The 21,155-nt window shown below is 38.8% G+C and overlaps 1 protein-coding gene across 1 annotated transcript in view; it reads right to left on the reverse strand.

Annotated features, from left to right (window-relative positions):
• Positions 1-611: 611 nt before the first annotated feature.
• The window catches only part of NUP210 (nucleoporin 210), a 148,176-nt gene continuing 127,632 nt past the window's right edge, over positions 612-21,155 (reverse strand). Inside the window, exons 31-40 of the mRNA XM_031956678.1 lie at positions 18,125-18,300; positions 15,921-16,141; positions 15,477-15,613; positions 14,241-14,364; positions 11,196-11,342; positions 9,158-9,408; positions 5,297-5,513; positions 4,630-4,725; positions 4,464-4,547; positions 612-2,571 (exon numbers count right to left, since the gene is read on the reverse strand). Coding sequence (XP_031812538.1) covers positions 2,471-2,571; positions 4,464-4,547; positions 4,630-4,725; positions 5,297-5,513; positions 9,158-9,408; positions 11,196-11,342; positions 14,241-14,364; positions 15,477-15,613; positions 15,921-16,141; positions 18,125-18,300 — 1,554 coding nt within the window. The 3' untranslated portion in view covers positions 612-2,470. The remainder of the gene's footprint in view (positions 2,572-4,463; positions 4,548-4,629; positions 4,726-5,296; positions 5,514-9,157; positions 9,409-11,195; positions 11,343-14,240; positions 14,365-15,476; positions 15,614-15,920; positions 16,142-18,124; positions 18,301-21,155) is intronic.

Below are 21,155 nucleotides of genomic sequence, written 5' to 3' on the forward strand. Positions count from 1 at the left end.
CTGCCCTCAAATGAGCACTTCACCCTGGGACCTCTGTTTCCTCATCTGTAAAATGAGCTGGAAAAGGAAATGGCAAACCACTCCAGTATCTTTTCAAAAAAACAAATAAAACCCCCCCAAAACTCCAAATAGTCTCACATAGAATTGGACGTTATAGAAAATGACTGAACAACAATGAGAACAAATGGACATTTGGTTGGTAACAAATGTCATGTTTAATTCTTCTTTAGTGTGTTCAAATGCTCCCAAAATATCAGGAATGTGAAGCAAAGCAAGTAAGAGATGACAACAAAATGCCAAGGAAAGAATGTTAGCTTGGAAGACAGACAACCTGGGGTCTGGATCTGAAAGCAACTGTTTGCTACCGTGTTCAATCGATCTGTTTTTGACTTCTCTGGGCCCCAGAGGTGTGGTCTGAAAGATCAGGAGTTGAACTTCCCAGTCTAGAGTCCCTTTCAGCTGACAGTAGAATCTGCATTTGTATCCTTGGTGTTTAGCCCAGAGGCAGGCATATAGCAGCTATTTAATAAATGCTTTCTGATAGATTGATAGGATCTCTGCATTCTTATTTAACTCAGCCCATAATAAAGAGTCAGTAATGACCACACCGATTAAAGAATCTCATACAGCTTTATTAAATAAAGCAAGTAAAAATGCTCATATTTACATCCAAGTTGTCAGTTTCAAGCTCACATAGTACACAAGGCACAATTCTTCCTTCCTTATGCAATGGAAAATAAATTACATAACCCCACTTTGAAGGAAGAGGGTGACATCACATTGCCTTCTCAATGGTTAATTACATAATGTATTAAAAAAACAACAACAAAGAATGTCACAGAGACTGTCGTACAAATCCACAGTTCTAAAGGAGACCTACAAGATTATCTCATATATTTGGTACATTCTCTATCAGAAAAGGGCAAGTGGATTTTCTGACCGTGGTGTGGCCACATTCTGAAGAAAAATCTGTTCAGCTTTATTTTCAGAAGCACCATCGCCCACTCAGCCAGTGGTCACCACTCTATGGACAAAGACAAATGTAGGCCATGTTTTAAGTCACAGTCTCAGGGAGTAGTAGCTACATTTCTGAGAGCCTTATGTTTGATAACTAAGAAGGAAATTTCTTCCAGGATTGAGATAATGTTTCACTCTTCTGAATGGTGTTCTGAATTTATTGCTGGGGTTGGTGGGTTCTCTAACCCTTTCTCTGTCTCCCACCAATTCCTCTGGCTTTTTAGTCATCCTCTTCTCTACAAGGAGCTTCTCAGGGCTGAAGCAAACTGCCCTCCACACTCCCAAACTCCTGCCTCCTGCCCCTTGGTCTAGAAGAGCTCAGTGCATTTTGTAGAGAGGCCAGCAAATCCCAGAGAGTCACTCGTATGAGATTAGCTAAAGGACTCCCAGGAAAAGGATGGCCATCTTTTTACAGTGGAGAAAGACAGAGGCTCAATGTCTGCTGAGGTACTTGGATGTGAAAAAAAAAATACTAAAAACACACAATTGCAATTTTGTGCTTTAACAGGACAAAAGAGCAAATATTTTTAAAAAATGAAAAAAATAAAAACCCCTACCACGTCTTATCCTTCTGATGAAGAGTGTTTCCTGAATAATGAAAGCACCATTCTTGCATTAAGAAGATGCCAACTAAGCTCATCTCTAGCATGAGATGCCTGCTTTACAAGGTAAGAGGCCATAGCTGTAGACAAAAGACAATGTTAATACTTATTTTTCCCTTTTGAAACATAGAAGACAGACTCTATTCACATTTGCAAAGGAAAATAAATGCCCACTTCCAAATGATAATTCTGAGTCACATTGTAAGGCTAAAATATTGAGAGCACCCAGCAAGGCAGTGCATTCCTGAGTCTTACTGACACTATGATTTAGACTCAAAAAGAAAAATTGAGGCTTTCAGAATATAGGATATTCACATTTTTTTTTTTCCATTTCACTACTTCCCTTACTTAACAACCAGGCTAAGGGGGAATTAGTTTTCACAGGGAGAAAATGAAATGCAAAAAGCCCCTTCCCCAAGGCATATGGCCCTACTACATTAGATTAGCCTTTAGCCTTTTCTACCACAGACTTTAAATGAAGCTTCTAACTGCCCAAGGCATGTGAAATAGCACAATTTTAGGATATGAGGGGGAAAAAAAGCATCGTCCAAGAACCCTGAGCAACCTGTTTTTAAAATCAAAACTGATGCAGAGTTTCTAGGACTTTTAAGAACCGATGGGAACATGGAAAATAACTATGCATTTTACAAAAGAAGCTAAGAAGCAAGGTTTGAAACACAGAACTAGCGAATTCCAACACATCAGATCCAACTTGAGAATTATTCCAATCTCACTGGGATGGATGTCTCCAGTGTGAATACATTTATCTGATTATTATTAAAGGCACTAAAGTCTTTCTGTGTTTTTCCCGAATGGTCGTTTTCTCTGGGGCGAGCTTCTTTCAGCAGACTTTAATGGGAAGCGTAATCAGGGCTCCACAGTCTGAAGGGGGGGCTGGTTTTTCGATTGTGGGGCACAGTGCTGTAAGGCATCGGAGGGGGAGTAACAAAACCTAGAAGAGAGAGGGAAGGATAAGTGACTTGCTACAGCAACCTGCTATATACAGGAACTCAGAGGAGGAAAGGAATCAGTTGCCAAAAACTGTTTTTACTGATAATTTTTCGTGGAGTATTTTTTTTTTCCACCTGGAAAATTAGGTGATTTCCCCATAACCTTCTATAACCTCATGATTTATTTATGGCATGATAAAATGTCCACACAGCATATGTGCATGGAAATTCAGCTCATGTAAATAACATTAAAATATGACATTAAAATAAAAAAGACTTCATTTAATTCATAAAATGTGACTGGTTATAATTTTGTATCATGTCGTTTCCTACACAGAACAAGTTCTGAGACGGCTTCCCCCTAATTTCAGTGTTGCTAATTCCAAGCGGGATCAGCTTTGCCAGTTCATTTAGACTTCCTGGCCCAGGAGGCAGATCTGGTTCCTATTCTCCTTCTAACTTGTGTGTGATTTGAGGCAAGTTACTTTCACTCTCTAGACCTCAGCTTCCTTCTCTTTAACGACTAGCACAATGTTGCAAGCACTTTGTTACAATAGTCAGCATATAGTGGTTGCTTAATAAATGTTGGTGGAAGAAATCTAATAGAAGAGGTTGGAACAGATGGTTTCTAAAGTTCCTTACAGATCTAACAGTTTGTAATTCTGTGACTCTCTTCTCTTGACCTCCCTGATGGTGAATATTGGCTGTGGTTTAGTACTGCAGTGCTCTGGAGCTAATGAACCTAATTCACGGCTGGTCAATGAAGTCTGAATTCATTAACTACCTACTAAGAATCATGTTCTCCAGGCCACAGGAACAATGAAAGAAAGACTTTTTCCCTGAACTTCAGAACATTGTCATTTAGAATCACCTGAATATTAGAACTGCTGGGGCTCATCTTACAGATTGTTTAGTCCAGGGTTCTTAACCTGTTATCTATAAATTTGCTTAAAAAATGTTTTGATAATATTTTCAGTATATTTTTTGTAGCTCTACATGTTTTATTTTACATTTAAAACATTATTCTGAAAAGGGATCTATAGATACCAGGGGGCTATAACACAAAGATTAAGAAACCCTGATTTACCTCCTTATTTTACAGATGGAGAAACTGAGGCTGAGAGAAGGGAGACAACTTGCTTAAGGTCAAACAGAACTAGGGGCAGAAATGGAATGAGACTCCAAATTTCTTGGCTTCTACTTTTCTTCGCATTATACTATGCTGGAAAGATGCCAGAGAGCTAAACAAAATTTAATTTTGTTTCAGGCTAGTAAGTAGGCCTTCCCAAGGGAAAAGAATCTAGATATGGCCATGCTGGGGCTTCAATATTTACTGGGCACTGTCAAGCATTTTGCCAATTCGTTTAAGAAAGATTCTGAGAAAGGCTCTTCTGCAAACATTTAATGTTTCTCATGAGACTCAGTCAGTGTCATGGAGTAGTACCTTTAGAATATGAGGCACACATGTCTCTAAAAGGTTTTCCAGGAAGAATGACTTAAAACATAACCCAGCACATAGGTTCAGCAAAATAGAAATTGCTTAACTGGATACTGAATGAATGTTGTATGCTAACAAGGTGACCTTGAGGTAAATGACTCTTGAGGTCTCTTCCAGTTCTAAATATAGGAGTCTTATTTAGCCATCTATTTGGGGAAAAAAGGTGCTGTCTTTTCTTTTGGAACTGCAAGTAATGTGTGTAATATCACATGTGTGTGCAAGTATTGCTGAAGGTAGAATTTAGCCATACAGCAACAGGAAAGGTGCTAGGGCTGCCTGAGAACAGAGCTCATCTCCTTTGTGGCCATTCTGTTGGGGAAACATCATCCTGTGACAATGCCTACACTATCATACTTCCCCCCTCCCATTTATTAAACTTACTCAATAATTACTTACTGTTAGGACTATGTGAAGGGCTCGCTCTTGGGGTGAAGGCAGGGTGTGTATTGTGCTCTTTGGGTGAGAAAACTGCATGGTAAACTGAAAAACATGCAACGGTTTATTTAGATCAGGCAATAGAAATGATGTACAAGTTGGGAAACACACGAATATAATATTTTACCTATGATCATAATAGCTGTCCCTGCCAGCAGTGCAAAAAGCGTGAAGAACATGACTTGATAGGAGTCGAGGAAGTGTTGGAAAAGGCTGGCTCCTTCTGTGGAATCAATTGGAAAGGAAATCTCTGTTGTTGTGCAGGTTATAAATAGTGTCCCAGCACCTTAATCTACTCAAACAAGCCTTCTCTCCCTGCCCTGAGCTCACACACTATCTCCTTCTGTAAACGTGCCTCATTTGAATCCCTTGATTTGCTCAGATTACGAATGGGAAGCCACGTGTGCTCTGAATATGCCTGTCAGTGATAGCTCAGGATAGATGGAACTGCCACCGAGGCTGTCACCACAGCCTAGAAATGCAAAGCAGTTTTGAAAACCTGAAGTCCTAGGTTAGACTCATGAAAAATTAAGTCATAGGAGAGAAAAACTGGCACCTTCGGGCAGCTGCCAGCTGGCTGGGAAGGGTCAGAAATCTTCAGTAGGGGAGAAACCAAAGGAATTCCTTCTATTTTGCACAAAGGGAAGGAGGAGGCTATACTTGGTACCCTTTTACCTCAGACTGACCCAGCTGAGGGCTAAATCAATAAGCCTCCCCTTTTCTCCTCTCTACCACCACCCTTAGGCAAAACCATCTGCTCCCCAAGGGCTACATGGGCACAGGAATGAACTTACGCTGACCAGAACTTCGCCTGTCAGTCATATAGACCATGGTGACTGAGAGAGTGATGGACTGGTCCGTCATGGGGCTGGAAATGGTCAGTGTGGTAGATGAGGATCTCTGGCTAAGGATCATTGGATCAGAGATGCTGATGGTGTAGGTGACAAAGCTGGGCAATCCATAGGACTTCTCCTTCACGAAGGCAACCACTGCTGGTGACCCAGATTTCACCTAGGGAAAGAAAAGCCTTCCTTGGGGAAAAACGCACATCTTGAAGGGCCTATTGCTCTAGACTGAGTTTTTGTAACATTACACTTATTTTGTGTTTTGTCATCTAAAGAAAAGCTCAGGATACTTATAATCATCATAACTAATAATGACATGTAGGAAAGGCAGCGATGGCACAAAGGACAGTCAGTCTCAGAGTCAGAGTGACATGGATTCAAGCCACAACTGACACATAATGGGCTAGATGATCCTGGCCAACTTATATAAGCTCTCAGAGCCCCAGATAATTCTCCAAGAGAGACAGAGGTGTCAGACATGAGGCAATAGGCTGAATGCACTCTGAAACACTCCTAAGTGCAGCCCAAACTAGACCGACATGTAACTGGTGAGGTACCTAACTCAACACAGAAAAACACAACAGAAGATAGATAATGTTAATCTGTGGTTTTCTAGGGCAACATGTGCCAGCAGGGATTTTTAGATAGTTCTGGACTGAGTTTAACACTACTGCTCTTAGCCTAAAACTGCAGAGAAGGAGCTGGTCTTCTTCTGTACGAGCATTTCCTACTGAGGAGTTTCTTACTGATGAAATCAAAAGACCAGTCCAAAAAAAACACATCCTTAATAATATCAATAATAACAGCTCACATTAATGGACTCTTTGCCATTTGCAAACCTTTTTTCTTTTTTTTTTTAATTATAGCTTTTTATTTAGAAGTTTTATGTATGGGTAATTTTATAGCATTGACAACTGCCAAACCTTTTGCTCCAATTTTTCCCTCCTTTCCCCTACCCTCTCCCCGAGATGGCAGGTTGACCAATACATGTTAAATACGTTAAAGTATAAATTAAATACAAAATAAGTATACATGTCCTAACAGTTATTTTGCTGCAAACCTTTTTTCTACCAACATTTTTCCTACCAAAATTGATAATATGAATGCAATGTATTTGTTAGATGCTTGCTTTCTGCCAAGTACCGAAGTTACAAATATAAAAGAAAAACTGTCTCTGCCCCTCAGGAAGCATACCTTCTAAAAGGGAGATGGACTAAACATACTTCTAGAAGATGGTGGCCAGGAAAAGAATTCACCCAGATGGGGAGTGAAACAATGAGAGTGATGAGGAAAGCTGAGAACTGAGGCCCACAGTGAGGAAGGAACTTGTCTACTGTTACCGAGTTAGTATGGTAGCAGATTTGGGACTCTGATATAGTTTTTTTGACTTCCAAGTTCAAAATTCTTTCCACTATGTAACTTGAGACACCTTACACACACACACACACACACACACACACACACCCCTAATTATCTATCAAGTTATAACTACAATACTTTTACATGTAGGATCTCATTGATTTTCCAAACCCTGGGAAAAATAGGCAGGGAGAGGATTCTTGTTACCATTTTGCAGCTGAGAAAACCTAGCCCACAGCACTTAAGCATATCAAGTCAGTGACTGATGGAGCTACTATTAAAATATGGGTCTCCTGATGCTTTTTTTCAGGGATCCTTCCTCCACCCTAGAAGCATTTTGATAGAAAGACATTTCTCAATGTGCAGAATATATTAGATATAATTAGACATACAAATATGCATGCATGTGTGTTTTGGGAGGAGTACAGTGGTGTCAATTTTTACTGTTTGTATTTAGATATGTTCCTCTCGGGTAAGGACAGATTCATCTCATCCTGGTTTAATAAAGAACCGTTTTACACAAGACAAAATTAATATGAACTCTCCCAGAATAACTCCCTCCAAGAAAGTCATTTATCAGTCAACATTTATTAAGTGCCTACTGTGTGAACAGCACTGGAAACCGTGTTTCTTTTAATAGGTTGTACTTTTCAGTCTTTTTTTATAGAGGCTCATCATCATATTGCAATAAGGTGGTGAATTTTTCAAGTAGAGCAAGTCCTATAATATATATAGTGGGTAAAAGGGGCCCAAATCACTGCAATCAGGGATGTTGGAAATATTAAGCATCGCATACCTCCAAGGGATTAAATAAGATAATGTGTCTAAAGCCTGCATTAATTAGTGGTCCCTAGATGGAAAGAGATTCTTTGATCAAGGCCTCCCTTATCATATGCAAACTGAATGAGAAGAGAAATGGTCTGCACGCCTATCTATGGAGGTCAGGGAATAGACAGGTCTTTCATCTTCACTTTCTGTCTGGTGCTGGCGGTGGCAGTGATGGTGGAGGTGGTATTTTGTGTGTGTGTGTGTGTGTGTGTGTGTGTGTATTTAAGGGAATGGACACTGCTAATTATCCAGCAAACACCTGGCTCTTTTCCCCTTGGTACCCTATCTCCAAACAATAAAACAGCAAAAAAAAGGAAATAAAAAGACTTAAAGGGACAGATTAATTACTAGGACCATTTAAAGAAACGGTTTCCTCTGATAATAAATGTGTTGTGGTTTTGGGGAAAGAACACAGGATTTGCAATTAGAAAATCTAGATGCAAGTCAGAGTTCCACCCTTACTAGACAGCGGATGGAGCAGTGGACAGAGGACAGTTCCAATCCAGCAGCAAATGCTTCCTATCAATGTGACTCTTGGCAAGTCACTTCATCCTTGTCTATCAAGTCCATCTACCTCCCATGGTTACTGTGATGCTCAATTAAAATAATATTTATAAAGCACTTAGCACAGTGGGTGGCAATAGTAGGCACTTAATAAATGCTTATTTCCTTCTCTTCCCTGTATGGCTATGGGTGAGCTTCTTTGCCTTCATGAACTTTCTTTACCAAAAAAAAAGATAAATAGGGCTTATGCTACCTACCTCTCAGGAGCTATTATGAGTAAAGTCCTTTCCAAACAGTAAAGCACTACATCCATCCCTTCATTCACATATACATACTCACATCCATAAATATTTATGTGCATACATACTTATGTGATGTACACCCATACATGCACATTTATGGACCAAGGATAACAATATTGACAATATGTCTTTTTGTGTCTATCTGGAGTCTTTTGGTGGTTTACTGAGTAGGATATTCAAGAAAGACTCAGTGAATTGGTTAAGACTATAACAATGGTCCTTCTTATCCTATTTTTCTTGAATTTGGTCCCAGAGTAGCCTGTCTTGGAAATCTACATAATCCAAAATGTCTGAACAAGTTACAACATATAAATGTAATGCCATGTTATTATGCTACAAGTTACAACAAATATGAAAAATTCAGAGAAACAGGAAGATTTGTATGAACTAATGTAGAGAGAAGAAAACAAAACCTGATCCACTGTGACTGTAAATGAAGACAACACTGGTGGAAACAAAACTCAAGCCATGCCTAATTGGCAATGTTTGTCCTGATCAGAAAGTGCAGACTGTTCTGTTAAGTTAAGAAATAGTAGAAAAACAGAAAATTCCATGTTTTGTCATGCTAATTGCAAATTCTCTATTAGCATTTTTGTTTAGCTGTTTTTATGGGAAAATATGGAAAGGTATCTTTTATTAGAAGTTATAAATCAAAAATTTCATAATAAATGCATGTATAAAAATCAAGCATGGGATTTTGACTACTGCTTAATAAAGTTTTATAAAATTCTCTAGGTTTGCCCAAGGGGACCTAAAATAAGAAATCTACTTCTTTTAAAAAACACAAAAACAAACAAATAAAACCAAAACCACTCACCTCAAGATTTTCAAGAATCTCCATGGCTCCAAATATTTTGACCTCTGAGCTCATATGATGGTTACTTAACAGGATTTCTGTTTGGTCAGCGTAGAGCCCAGGGTTGAAGGGTACTTCAGCACTGATCTGCTCTCCAGAGAAGTGGCTGTCCTGGAGAGAAGCTGTTACCAAGAGGGCTGTTTTCCTCATGCTGAGGTGTTTGAGCTGCTTGTCAGTTAGCCTGTGCATCATGATGGAGCAGGTGTACTGGCCTGGAAGAATGAGAGTTTCAGACTTTGTATATTCAGCACATGCTAAAAGGTTAGACACACCATGCTTGAATCCCTGGTGCCTTAGGTCAGCTATGATATCATTTCTGACTGGTTAGGAACTCTGTAAGGCAACTGTGCAAGGTGTTGAGAGGATGCCAAATGGCATTGGGACATAGGAGTTTTCTCACATCTAGACTGAGATAAAGATCCAATCCTCCCTATGCTACAATAGACATTTCCTATGACAACATTTCAGTTGTCATAGAACTGGTACTTAAAAAATGCTTGTTTATTCACCAATTGATCTATGATCTTCCATCTTCCTCCATTATTCCTCCAATAATCCTTGATCCTCCAATTAGTCACCGTGCCCCAACATTCCCACCTCCTTTTATATCCTTTATTTCTACCCTACCCAACAGAGGCTTGAGTCTCACCTTGAATGCCTTATCTTTCAGTCAGAAGGTGTGTAAAATGTTTTATCATCAGTCCTCTACTATGATAAAATATTCCTGGATCTTTCTATCTCCTTGACTATATTACACACACTGTTGCCATGACAGTCCTCTACTCAAAAAACTTAAGTGGCTCCTTGCAGTCTACTTGAATAAAGTCCAAATTCTTTAGCCTGGCAATCAAGGCTGATCAAAAACTGACAGTAAACTACGGGTCCAGCTTTTGCTTACATTAGTAATCTTCATGTACTCAATGCTCTGGCCACTCACCATTACATGACTACATGTTACCTTCATGTCTTTGATAGTGTTATTTTTACAATCTCTACTCATTGAAAGTCTACCCATTTTACAAGAGATCAAATGCAACTTTACCTAGGATATCCTCTCTCTAATCTATCCAGTTCTGAAGATATTTCTCAATCCCAAGAATACATTTTTTTGCACTTATATTTGGATTCATTAATGATTTATATAATTGTCTTAGCATCTTCCCTGGATTCTAAATATCCTTGAGGGCATAGAGTATGAATTAGACATTTGTATCATCCTTAGCGCTCAGCACAAAGTAGCCACTTAATAATTTTAAAATTAATTCACTTGGTGCCATGATGTTTGATGAGGATCAAACTTTGTGCCAGGTTCGGTGGTAGCTTCTGGGTAAATATGATAAAATCCTTGGCAACCAGGAACCTGAAGAAAAATGGCACTAAGGAAACCACTGAGAAATAAGTTTGTGTCAAAATGGCCTCTGTCCAGTTGCCAGTATTGTTAAAGATCTGCAGCTTTTGCCAGCTGAGGCAGTGATGGAAGAGAGAAACAGCCAGCTTTCAGGTACATTTCCACACCTAAACTTTCGAGGAGCTGGACCCTGACCTTGCCGAGTTCTCAGAGCTTGCTCATGACTCAGCAAGAAGCAACTTTTCTCTCACTGTTTAGCTGGGGTTCAGATGCCCCTGGGCAGGCAGCAGCTCTTCTCTAAGCTAGTTTGGCAGGATCTATGCAATATCCAATGCCACCAGGTATCCTTCTAAACCAAAGCATTTCTGAGAATCACAGCAAGAGTTCTCAGACTATTCCTGAGAATCACTGCAATAGCAACACTAAAGATGACAGAGGATCAGACAGTTTAGAAAAAATAAATTCCCCATGGCAGCAGCACCCAGTCATAAGCCCAAGTGCCAACATTAATTTCCTCAGGTTGAATTATCAGAAACATAGACCTGTCTTGGTAGATGGTTTTTGTGAACAAAAGGCTCCGTGTCTTGATATTTTCTCAAGTTATAGCTACTTCCTGGGATCATGTCAATGCTCAGAGTTTGCCAAGTTTACCTAAAGATGCATCAAATCCAGGTTCTGTAGTGAAAATGTCATATGCTGGAAAATCGAATACTTCCTGGTTGAACTGGAGCTGACAGCTGATGAGGGTTTCAGGATGAAGTTCAACAATGGTTTCTACCTGGGCTGGTGAGCATTCCCCTAGAGACAACAGGTAGGAATGTGATGAGAAGAGACAAGAACAGCTCTGTGACACAGGGAGTCACCATGTCTTCCCAGCTATTTGGGCAAACTCATTTCTTTGTCTATATACATTTATTCATTTCTTTGTCTACATACATTTCTCTTCCATGACCTTCTCTTAATGTTTTCTAAATAGGGACATGATCAAGATTGGACTTGTGGTCTCACTGTCACAGGAAACACTTTCTCCTAATGAAGATCAGTACTTCTCTACATCTTAGTTCAACTTTTTGGTCTCAGAACCCCTTTTCTTTTCAGTCTCAGACTCTTCTTTCCCCCTTCCCTCCCCTACCTATTGAAAAGGCAAGAAACACAATATTCATTACAAATATAAAATCGTGAAAAAATAAATTTCCACATTAGCCATATTCTGGGAAAAAAAAAGAAAAGAAAAAGACAGAAAAAATATGCTTCAATCTGTACCATCAGGCCTTCCTCTGGGGGTGGAGAGCATTTTTCATCACGTGTCCTTTGGAATTATGGTAGGTCATTGTGCTGATTAGAGTTATTATGCCTTTCACACTTGATTATTTTTACAGTATTGCTGCTACTGTGGTTCCTTTAAACTCTTTAAAATTATAGAAGACTCTAAGAGTTTTTTTATGTTATAATCAATTGAAATTTATTATTATGAAAATAATTTTGTCCTTTCAAACTTCCTGAAAGGATGTCCAGATCACACACTTTGTGAAGGATTTTTTTTTTATTATAACTTTTTATTGACAGAACCCATGCCTGGGTAATTTTTTTTACAACATTATCCCTTGCACTCACTTCTGTTCCAACTTTTCCTCTCTTTCCCTTCACCTCCTCCCCCAGATGGCAAGAAGTCCTATACATGTTGAATATGTCGCCATATACCCTAGATACAATATATGTGGGCAGAACCGAACAGTTCTCTTGTTGCACAGGGAGAATTGGATTCAGAAGGTAAAAAAGAAGGATTGTTTTAATCTCAGAAACTTGTCTGGAGTCATAAGTGGTTAAGTGACTTGACCAGAGTCACAAAGCTTGTATGTGACAGAGATTTTCCTGGCTCCAAGGCCAATCACTTGCTCTACCCACTAAGCTCATTTGCCCTGACTTATCTTCTAACCAAGTATTATAACAAACACGAGGCTCTCTGGCCTTGTACACAGGAAGCAAAAGTATTACTGTAAGCTCTATAACGATATGAAAGGAAGGGACAAATTGTCAGATGTGTAGGTCATATTGAATCACTGATGATTTCAGCTCATTTCAGCATCTGTTCTAGATCTTGTACCTTATGAGGTGGCTGAACAAGCTCCACTAATGCATTCTTTTTTTCCCCCTGTCAGCCATAAGGAGGGGTAATTTATTTCTGGACATCAATAGGCCAGTAGTTCTCAAATAATACACTAAATATCATTTCGACAACAACAGAATGTCATGCACTTGTACTATGTTGAAGAAAAAAAGGCCACAGTGATGTAATAAAGTCTGGATCATTAATCAGAACAAGAATGATGATATTAATTTTACCAGTTAAGTGGTTTTAAAAACAGCATTTTTTTCCCAGTTGTTGTCAAGATTGGTAATGGACAAGAGAGGCTTAGTGGTTGGTAGAATCACTTTAAAAAAAGTAATTATAAACATCAAAACCTGCTAGAAGCTTGCTGATGGTTTGTTTCCAGAATTATTCATCGCAAGGAAGAGATCTCCTTTAGCAGCCATGAGACTGAAATGCATCTTTTGTTCAAAACTGACAAATTTCAATATATCCATTTGGTGTACAAATACTATCCTGCCAAGTTTCCATATGAAACATAAAGTCCAATTACTCCAAAAGGAAGAATAGGAACTAGGAGAAAGTAATGCGAATTCTCCATTTTCTCTCTGTCTATGTGTGTCAATAAGGCCAGAAGACATTTCAGCTCTGTCTTTTATCAGGTGTGGAATCCTGAGTCTCAGTTCCCTTATTTGAAAAATACTGATAAAAATACCCCCATTGATCAAATCACAAATTCAGGGTTGGAAGAGACCTTAGGTTAGAGTTCATCAAATCCAACCTCCTCATTTTCCAGTAAATAAAACTTAGACATCAAAAGATTAATTGATCTTCACAGAGTCAAAGGACTATTAAATGTCTGAATTAGTATATGAACCCAAAACTTCTGCCTCTTAAACACTATGCAATGATGCCTTTCAACACATCCTTTGGGGCTGCAATCAAGTGTGAGAGTGTGAGTCATTGGGATTCTTATTAGTAGTAGTAATACTAAAGCACTGATACCTAGAAAGCACAACCACCCGTCACTTATACAATACTTTATAGCATAAATGGCTGTTGGCTCACAAAACCCTGTATGGGAGAAGCTGTAAATATTTTAGAGTTAAGGCAATTGAGATTCAAAGCTTAAGATGTCTGTCCTTTGTTACACAGACTATTTTGTAGCACAACTTGAATCCAGATCTCTGAATCTCAAATCCAGTGGTGGTCTTTCCACCATGCTACCCTTGTCTTTACCAAATCTACATGATTTGCTTGATGGTGATGCAGAACCTTGGTTAAGCTTCTCTCTTTTCTCAGAGTTTATACTGTGGTGGTTCAAATTGCTGGGAGTTTCTTCTACTCATAACATATGGTATAAATGGCACAGTAGAGAGTGTATAAGATTTGGACTCAAGAGCCTTAAGATTAGAACACCAGCACCCTCACTTTACTAGCCGGGTGACTATATCCAAGATATTTAATCTTTCTAAGTCTCAGTCTTCTCCTTTCTAAAATGGGACAACAAACCTTGCATTCCCCAACTCTCGGGATTATTGCAAGAAAAATATTGTATAAACATAGAGGCACTGGGTAAACATGTTATTCATTAGAATGATCATTACCTCTCAGGTTGGCACTTCTTTCTCCAGTTACAACTATCACTTTGGAGGCAGTGATGCCCTGAAAGTTGGTTGGGATGCCGCTGACATGGGTGGCCACAATCCTTTGGGGGTTGCTAATCCAGATCTGGAAAATAACCCAGAAAACAAAGATTCCTAACTCCAAACCAAACAACCGACTGCAGCAAGAATCCACTTTGTCCTCTGGAGGCCATGTTGAACAAGCAGAAATTAAAACAGGAATGACGGTCTGTAAGGTGGGCATTGATTTTTTCCAGAGATCCTGAGTTTTCTGATTTTTCATAAAGGTGATGTTTGTTCAGTTTGGTGAATTAGTTTCTCAGCAAATGGAGGAAAAAGTCATTTTATTACCATTAATTTGAAATAAATCAGACAGCTTATGAAGTATGCAAAAGCTGTATTTAATATCCCAAGAACATAGAGGGCTTTGTTACTGCTAAGGACAGACCACAAATGTTTCTAGTGCCATCCCTTTGGCTTCCATTATAGGGGACCTGAGCTGAGTAGATGTCAGTAGGTAGGGATGAGTTTTCTTCAAAAAGCATCTGAATTATTTGAGGTCTTCCATGTGAACACTGGAAATTCTTTCACACCATCACTACTTTATTAATCAGAAGTTGTTCAGCACCTGAATCTCTTATGCTGCAGAAAGGGAATTAAGTTGCTGTCTCACGGAAGCTAAGCTAAGTATGCAAACTATTAGGTTAAACTTTCTTATTCAATACAGCACACGCTCACTATAAAAATGAGATGCATTTGGATACAGACCAGGCACTTTCCATTGATTCACTCTGGTTTGCAGATAAATAGTAAAGAAAGAGAAAATGACTTTGTTCACCTCTTGGAAGATTCAGAAGGTGACTTACTAGGGGGAAGTTTTTGCACTGGGGAAAGGGATGGGGTTGAAACTTAACAATCTCGAATATCTTACCCTAACCTCTCCTAAGCCTTCATGTCTCATTAGCAGATTTCCAACTGCAGTGATTCTAGGCTGTTTTCTGGCTTAGCAAGAACAGCCTACCAATGTATGATTTCACATCTCTGTTACCAAAAGCTTTAGCTGGCAAGTTCATTTTAAAATGGAAGAACTTTCTATAGAGTTTTGCTTTGAGTTCTTCATTCCCTGTTCTTTCTCTTCTCCATCTACCTAACTTGAGACAGTTAGAAATATTTAGAAGTGGAAATCCATATCCGGTAGCCATTGCCCTGGTGTCTTACCTCCTTATATGTTTTGAGAAGTCCAGCAATCTCATAATAAAGTGTCACAGTTCCAGAGTCTCTGGCCACAGCCACTCCAGTCTTGGGGTCAACTTGGAGAATATTGTTGGCTGAAGAACTCCATGTTCCTGAGAGACCTGGAAAGATGTCTCCTTGTTAGATGCTTTAGGTGTCTTTCCTCTCACCTAGGTTCCTACAAATAAGCTAAAACCTCTGGAATATATCTCAACTATAAATTCATGTCAACCCCATCATGTTGTAAAGGAGGCAGCTGAAGTGCAGATTAAGTGAATGATTTGATCACAAGGATAAGGAGCTTAAGAGGTAAGATTTGAACACATGCTCTCTCACTCCAGAGTCAATAAGCTTTTCTCTATATTATGCTGTCTCCCAATCATCAGAGCTACTTGGCAGTCAGAAGTGGGGATGTTGAGGATTGCTTACCATCCGGGTTTATCAGAACGGTACTCAAACAGAGGACATCGCCTACTACCACAGTCCCAGTTAGTTCTGGAGAGATGACCTGCTGAACAGGCAGGGGAACGTAATCGGAGAGACCAGTGTGCTCCATGTCCCACACAGCAAGCAGTGTCAGGCCCACGTTCACAGTGCGGATGACACAGGTGTTATTGGTAGCTCCCTTCCCAATCTGGACAAAGTCATCTCTGGGCAATGGAGAAAGAAAAATGTGTTTTCAAGAGCAGCGGGAACACCTAAAAGAAACTCTATTATATGAGACTCCATCCAAAGAAAGAGAGATTCCAGCCTGATCCCTTATGTTGGGTAAGATTAGTGTTAATTGGATTATTTAGTTAAAAAAGTGTGTGTGGGTCTGTTTCTAACTGAGCTATGGTGGACTCTAGGGAAAAGGGTACAAGTGAGGAATCAGAACCTCTGGGTTCTAAGTTTATTTTCATTATTGTTTTGTCTCAAGTATAGAATTTGCTTTCTCTAATAGGTCTTGACTTAACCATTTCATAGATAAAAGAGCTAGATTTTCTGAACAAATATAGCATCAAAGGGAGCTTAATGGTAATAGTTAACTCAGCCAAATAATTTTTCTTCTCTATTATGCCTTAACCATCTTTGAAATGGGCTTGAAAAAAAAAGGCTGGATTCTCTTAATTAATATGGCATCTAAAGGGGCCTAGGTGCCCAATTGGTTATTAAGGCTAAAATGCTTTAGATAACTCAATGTGGCTAATCTTCTATAGTGACCCTGAGAATTATGAGTATTATACTACATATTAAATTAAATGTCTATTATACTATATGTTTTGAAAAAACTATAAGATATACATCTAAGAAACCATTTTGTTGTTGTTGTCATTCTTGTTACAATAAAGGACTGTATAGAAAACATCTCAAGTTAAAACCTGAAATCCAGTCCTTGTTTTGCAGTTTGAATTTATCTAATGAGATAATTCCACTAGAAATACTCTCTTATTTCTATCTCATGATAAATTCCACAACAACAAGGCTGACACATAATATTGGCTTTCTTGGGTTTGTCTGCAGCTCAAGTTAGAAACCCTGAATAATGTCTGAGAGCAATCTGTTTCTTCAGATGTTCACAGCTTGGGCCCTCTTCTCTTCATCACTGGGGTTTACTTTTTTTTCTCCCTTCTGTGTTCACCACATTAATCATGCTAGAGGGACAGAACTGCCGAATTGGAAGAAAGCTCAAACGTCATTTAGTCCAACACTGGTCTGAAGCATGGATCTCCCCACCATCTCCTTGGCTAGCAGATACCAGGTCTTGCTTGTAGACAGAAAGCCAGGGATGGGACTGGGCAGAGAGACTGTGCCTCAGTTTAATAACCAGTCCCATGGAATCTCTAGGTAATGCCAAATGTGCACAGAGCGCTGGGCTTGGAGTCAAAAACTCTGAATTCAAATATGCCCTCAGACATTAGCTGTGTGATCCTGGGTGCTTAGCTTCCATTTGCCTCAGTTTCCTATCTATAGAAGGAGGGTAAAATAGTAGCACCTACTTCCCAGGATTATTGTGAGGATTGGAGGAGAAAATAACTGAGAAGTGCTTAGCACAATATCTGGCACACAGAAAGCACTATATAAACATTAGCTATAATCATCATGATGTTTGCTGAATATATGAATGAATGATATAATGTAAGGGAGTCAGAAGTCCCAGATTCAAGTTCCTGATCTAGGGCAAATCACTTTACCTGCATATAAAAATGGGAATATTACGATGATTCAGTCACTTATTCTACAAGCATTTGTTTCTTATGGACCAATGAGATAAAGTATAGAGGGCACTGTACCTGCCTTTTATCTTTGTAACCCAGTGCTTAGCACAGTGTTAGGCAAAAACTGGGTGCTTAATAAATGCTCAGTGACTGACTGGATTTACCTGTAACAATGTCAACTATTTCTATTATTACTACTTCATCCAGAGATGGATTCCAAGGTCACAGCCCAGGTAGTGTCATAGTTCCATTCAGGATATTCATTGATTTCTTCCTCCCTCATATTCCATCCTAACACCAAAAGGGAGCATGTGAAGAATCCTCCATGTCATCTACAGTCATAATTTTAGGAATTTAAAAGTGTTTGGCTCTTTCCAAACAGAGCTCCCTTACTCTTCTGGTTTGGCAAGTGAAAATTGGGTGATCATTGGCTACCTGTTAGTTGCAAAGTTGAGGACGGAGTTATGTGCATGGAAAATCTCCCCAGAATTGTCATGAAAATGCACAGTGAAGGTCAAGGTCATCCCCAAAGGTAGAGCTGTCAAAACCTCCTTATTCTGGGCATGTAGAACCGGGCTCACTGAAATCCTCAGGTATGAAACAGGGGACACCTAAAGGGCATTGTACAGGAGGGAAAATAATGCATATTTAAAGTTGTTTACTTGGCCTTCCCTGATCACATTTAAGACAAACTGGAATCCTATATTGAAGCACATTCTGCTTCATATGAAATAAAATATATTACATAAATGTATGTTACATAATGATATATTATTCATATTCACATTATTTCTTTATATATAGTAGAAGTTGGTCCTATGACTGCTACAGAGATAATGTATTTGGATGGTATCCATTATTTGCCTTTGATAAAATAGCAGTTGATCTTATCCTTGAAGCCAAATCAAAAAGAAAAGATTAAAGACCCTGTTACACTCCCTACATTATTTTAATAAGTTTACTGACTCCTACAGGTTCCAAACACAAAAGCCTAGCCAAACTCTAATATGGAGCCCAGTTTATATAGTTTTTAAGATAAAAATCAGGATACACTAAACAGCTAAAAATGAGGTAATCATTCACATTTCAGAAAGATTCTCTGCTTTATGAAAGGTTTCAACTCCTGAGCTCTACAGGCAATCTTTAAATAGGCATGGTTTCTGATGGAAAGAAATTAGAACTCTTTAATACACAGGACTTTTTAATCTGTGTATTTTGATATAGGAAGAGAAGGTTAACAGTAGGAAGAAGGAAGGGTCCTTGATTCTATGAGATCTGAAGAAGGATCTCAGGATATAAGAGCTTTCCACCAATTCACTGAATAGTCCTAAGCAAGGTTCTTATGGTTTGGGGAGACCTGGTTTCTTCTTTATAAAATGAATCGGCTAGACTAGCAAATTGACTGCTAATTTTAGCTCTATAATTAAAGTTTAACTGCACATACTGCCCTTTCAAGACAAATGAATGTTCAAATAGTTTGGACCCAGAGAAAGACTGAGGAAAGAAATGGGGGTTGGGTGTGGGTGGGAAGATAGGCCCTTGTAAGTCAGCTCTCTTGAGAGAAGGATCTGTTAATTAATGAAATAGACTAAGAATATTACAGAAGACTTATCAAAAATAAAATGAGAGTGTTTTCCCCACTGCACAAAATTCTAGAAAAGTAATTAATAAAAAATAAGGAAAGACAACTTTTTCTCCTGACATGTGGAGGCAGGGCTTTGAAGTGCCTTTCTACTCTGGCCTCCATTAGCCTAGATTTTCCTTCTAGATTTCCAATTGTGAGAGAAAGAAGAAACTTAGAGGTCATTTAGAATGAGGTTCCACAGAGATTTTGGGTAGAGGGATCTGTGACTCTGGATGGGAATTGCATCTTCATTTTTACTGTAATTGTTTTTCTTTGTATCGCATTATATTTTACACATTTAAAAATTACATCGTTTTGAGAAATGGTTCCATATACTTCTACAGTTAGATAAAGCAATCCATGACACAAAAAAAGTTAAGAACCCCCGATCTTTCCAGTTTACAGGCAAGAAAAAAGAGGCCTAGTGAGATGATAGTTTGCTCATAGTTATATAGTTACTAACTGCTGTAAATAATATTCAAATCCATAACTAATTATATATACTAATAATCTAGGAACTCTTATAGTAACTGGTGGAGGCAAGATTCAAACCCATAACTAGTCATATTTACTAGTAATCTAGTAACTCACAGCTAGTAACTATAAAGCAAGATTCAAGCCCAGAACTAGTCATATATATTAGTATCTAGTAACTAAGTTAATATTGTATAACCCGTGATCTTTCATTTTACAGATAAGATAAAAGAGACCTAAGGAGATGATAGTTTGTCCATAATCACATAGTTACTTACTGTTGTAGACAATATTCAAACCCATAACTAGTCATGCATACTAGTAATCTAGTAACTCACAGCTAGTAACTGTTGGAGGCAAGATTCAAACTCATATCTTGGGACTCTCATTTTAGGATGTGATTTGCTCACTGTTAAGTTGCTGGGAAATAGAAGAGTTGGAATCAAAATCTATTTCCTGAGTGTAGTCTCTGTTTCCTATCCAAGGCCCTGGAAGCCCAGTCTTCTCTCTTGATTCTCTCTCCTCTGAAGTACTTTGTTTGTCCATATCTTCTGACACCTACTATATACTGTTCTTGTCTTATTCTCTATCTGCGTCTTGTTTGTCAGAACACCATTTGTAACACCCAGCACAGCAAACTGCAATTAGCAAGAACACAAAAATAATTTATCAAATTTAATCTTAAGGCCTTCCATTGCCAGAGTCCATATTGCCTTTCCCACCTGTTTCCATAGTATTGCTTTTCAAGAAGACTCTATTCCAGCCAAATTGGGTTGCTAGTCATTTTGTGACCTCTGAGGTCACTGCTAGGGTCTCTGCAATCCTGTCTCAGTGGATTCAGGGAGTCTATGGATATTTTAACAGGCACAGGGAGACAAATGATGATAGGGAACATTTAATTCTGTGAGATACTAGGACAAAAGGAGTGCTGGCAGAATTAAGACAAGGCATCTGTGTACCCCACCGGAGTTTGATAATTGTTCCCTGTGGGTCACTGTCTACCAAACTTGAGTACACGGGATGTAATTTCATTAGGGACAGAGGAAGAACCTGGCAAAAAGGTGACAAAGTGAGAATCAAAGGATGGGTTTGGGTATGAATCTTGCCTGCTTTGTGATTGTGGGTCTGCTATTTAATCTGTCTGGACTTTCGTTTCTTCTTCTTTATAATGGAAGGAAAAATTCTTCATAGGTATTGTGATGATTATTGCTTATTAATGTGAAAGACAGTTTAGAGACTGAATGAATGTTTCTTCAATATGTTTCTTTCTCAGTGTCTTCCTTTCTCAAATGGAAGTAATTATCAGTGTACTAAGACTCTCATGTGATCAACCAGAGGGAGAATTAAAAATTTTCTCTGATCCTCCCA

This window comes from Sarcophilus harrisii, chromosome 1 (assembly GCF_902635505.1).
Source record: "Sarcophilus harrisii chromosome 1, mSarHar1.11, whole genome shotgun sequence".
In the NCBI taxonomy this organism is placed as follows: domain Eukaryota; kingdom Metazoa; phylum Chordata; class Mammalia; order Dasyuromorphia; family Dasyuridae; genus Sarcophilus; species Sarcophilus harrisii.